The sequence below is a fragment of the Nilaparvata lugens genome, chromosome 2, assembly GCF_014356525.2.
Source record: "Nilaparvata lugens isolate BPH chromosome 2, ASM1435652v1, whole genome shotgun sequence".
Lineage (NCBI taxonomy): Eukaryota > Metazoa > Arthropoda > Insecta > Hemiptera > Delphacidae > Nilaparvata > Nilaparvata lugens.
This window is the reverse complement of record NC_052505.1, coordinates 35,762,211-35,764,412: the sequence shown is the minus strand read 5'-3', so window position 1 is coordinate 35,764,412 and position 2,202 is coordinate 35,762,211. Positions and strand designations below refer to the sequence as shown.

Genomic DNA, 2,202 nt, shown 5'->3' with positions numbered 1-2,202 from the left:
TCGGATTCACAATGATTGAAGCAAACAAATTGAACTCTATATGAAAGGTAACTCCTCAAAAAGACCAACGCACCCTCATCAAACCTGAGTCACTCCATTCTATCGAGCAGAATACCGTTATCAAAAGTATCAAAAGCCTTAGAGAAGTCCTTATATATCTCATCCACACGACCTCCAACATCCCAAACCCTCGACACCTTGTCAACAAACTCTAGAAGGTTCGTCACCGTTGAACGATCAGGGAGGAAACCGTGTTGGGATTGAACAATCTTGGGTTGTACATATAAAAATATTCGCTTGTACAGGATCCTCTCAAAAATCTTCGCAAAAACGTTTAGAATTGCAATTGGTGTATAATTACTCGCAAAAGACCTGTTTCCAGACTTGAACACTGGTGTCACCCGCGAGCACTTCCAGACCCCCGGAAATTCGGATTTACGAATGCACAAATTGAAAATGTAATGCAAAGGGCCACACAAAAATTCCCAGCAACCCTTGACAACAAAAGCAGGTATTTTATCAGGGCCTCCAGTAGCACGAGAGTTGAGCAACTTGATTGCATCAACCACATCCTCCCTTGAAAAGTAGGTGAGACTAAAGGGATCACAAGGAGTCTGTCCGGCAATCCTCCCAGAGTCCACCAAGGGTTCAGCATCCATTGCTGAAGCATTGGACGAAAACAGATCAGCAAAAGCATTAGCAGTATTAGCACCCTTGTATATCCTATCATTATGTTTGATAAATTCTTCGTTTGGATGAGAGAAACGCTTGTTGTTCACATATTTCCAGAACTCCCTTAGGTCACAACCAACCCTCTCTTCAACAGATCTTACATAGCTCGAGTAGGCTCTTGCTATCTTAGCTTTGACTCGAGATCGCACAAGTTTGAACTGCTCTTCGTGGTACCTGGAGTAGCTCCGCTTCCTACTCAACCTATTTTCAAGCATTTGATCACTCACTATATCCCGAGAGAACCAAGGAGGGTATTTTGAGTGCTTGTATTGACTGACCACAAGGACATTAGCATTCAAACACATATATAGGATCTTGTAAAATTTCTCTACAGCAATTTCAACCTCCTGACTATTATAAACAGGATCCCAAGACACGGAACTGAGAGCAAGCTTAAAGTTATAGTTTGCCGCACCTGCATCCGACCGACAGCTACCCTTCGCCCTCTCTAGCAGAGAAAGCGATATAGAAAGAGCCGGGTGATGGGCATCCTCGTTGAAGAATGGCAGTTCGTCTCTCACGACGCTCAACGGTAAGGGAATAATTGCCAATACAAGACCGAATGTTCTATTGTTATGGTTTGAGACAGCATTATAGGATACCAAGTCGAAAAATCCCATAAAAGTCGCCAATGACCTAGCAATTGCAGTTCCAGTCTCCAGCCGATAATTCATATCGCATATTTCCCTTATATCATAGTCGCCCAACAAAATACATTTATCAAAACCCAATAAACAAGCAGAGGATTCAATGAATTTGAAATAATCTTCATTTTTATATCTGCAAGCTGGAAGCTGGTGGAATGTACAACACATTAAAAAAATAGCTTGATTCACGAATACGAACCCTAACCCAAAAACACTTTTGTATTCAGGATTCATGAGTGAGGTACACAGCTCCGCTGCGAACTCCCTCTCAACGGCAATCAACCTTCTCTGGCTAAATTACCCGACCGGTCACATCGAAAGATCTGATAACGGGAATCGAACAGCTCAGAATTCCCAATGCTTCTACAAAGCCACGTCTCAGTAAGAGCAATGATATCATAATCACATTCACACAGAGACACATGAAAATCATTGACTTTGGTGCGCAAGCCCCTCACGTTCTGATAATATATATGAAATTCAGAAGCACTCGTCATGGCATAGAAGATATGAATATGGAACGACAGGAATGATGATGAGAGGAGATGATGAAAAATTGTGACTTATATAATGATGAAATACAATATAATATAGAAATAAAAATGAATCATTATCACACCACCAGCCGCGCCTAGCAGCTCAAAAAATGCATTATAAGCCATTGATAATCACAACACTACTCCAGACTGCAAACATGACACATTATTCTTATCAATACACCCACATCTTCTCCATTCTCAAATATAAAAATAAACACATTAAAATAAGAGCATCAATAGTGGAAAATTGGGTAACCATAAGTTAAATTTGATAAATGCAAATG

The 2,202-nt window shown here is 40.7% G+C and overlaps 1 protein-coding gene across 1 annotated transcript; it reads right to left on the bottom strand.

Moving 5' to 3' along the window:
- Window positions 1–89: 89 nt before the first annotated feature.
- Window positions 90–1,406, bottom strand: LOC120349613. The gene has a single exon (XM_039420062.1). The coding sequence runs from the start codon at window positions 1,404–1,406 to the stop codon at window positions 90–92; it is 1,317 nt and encodes a 438-aa protein (XP_039275996.1).
- Between the last annotated feature and the right edge of the window lie 796 nt (window positions 1,407–2,202).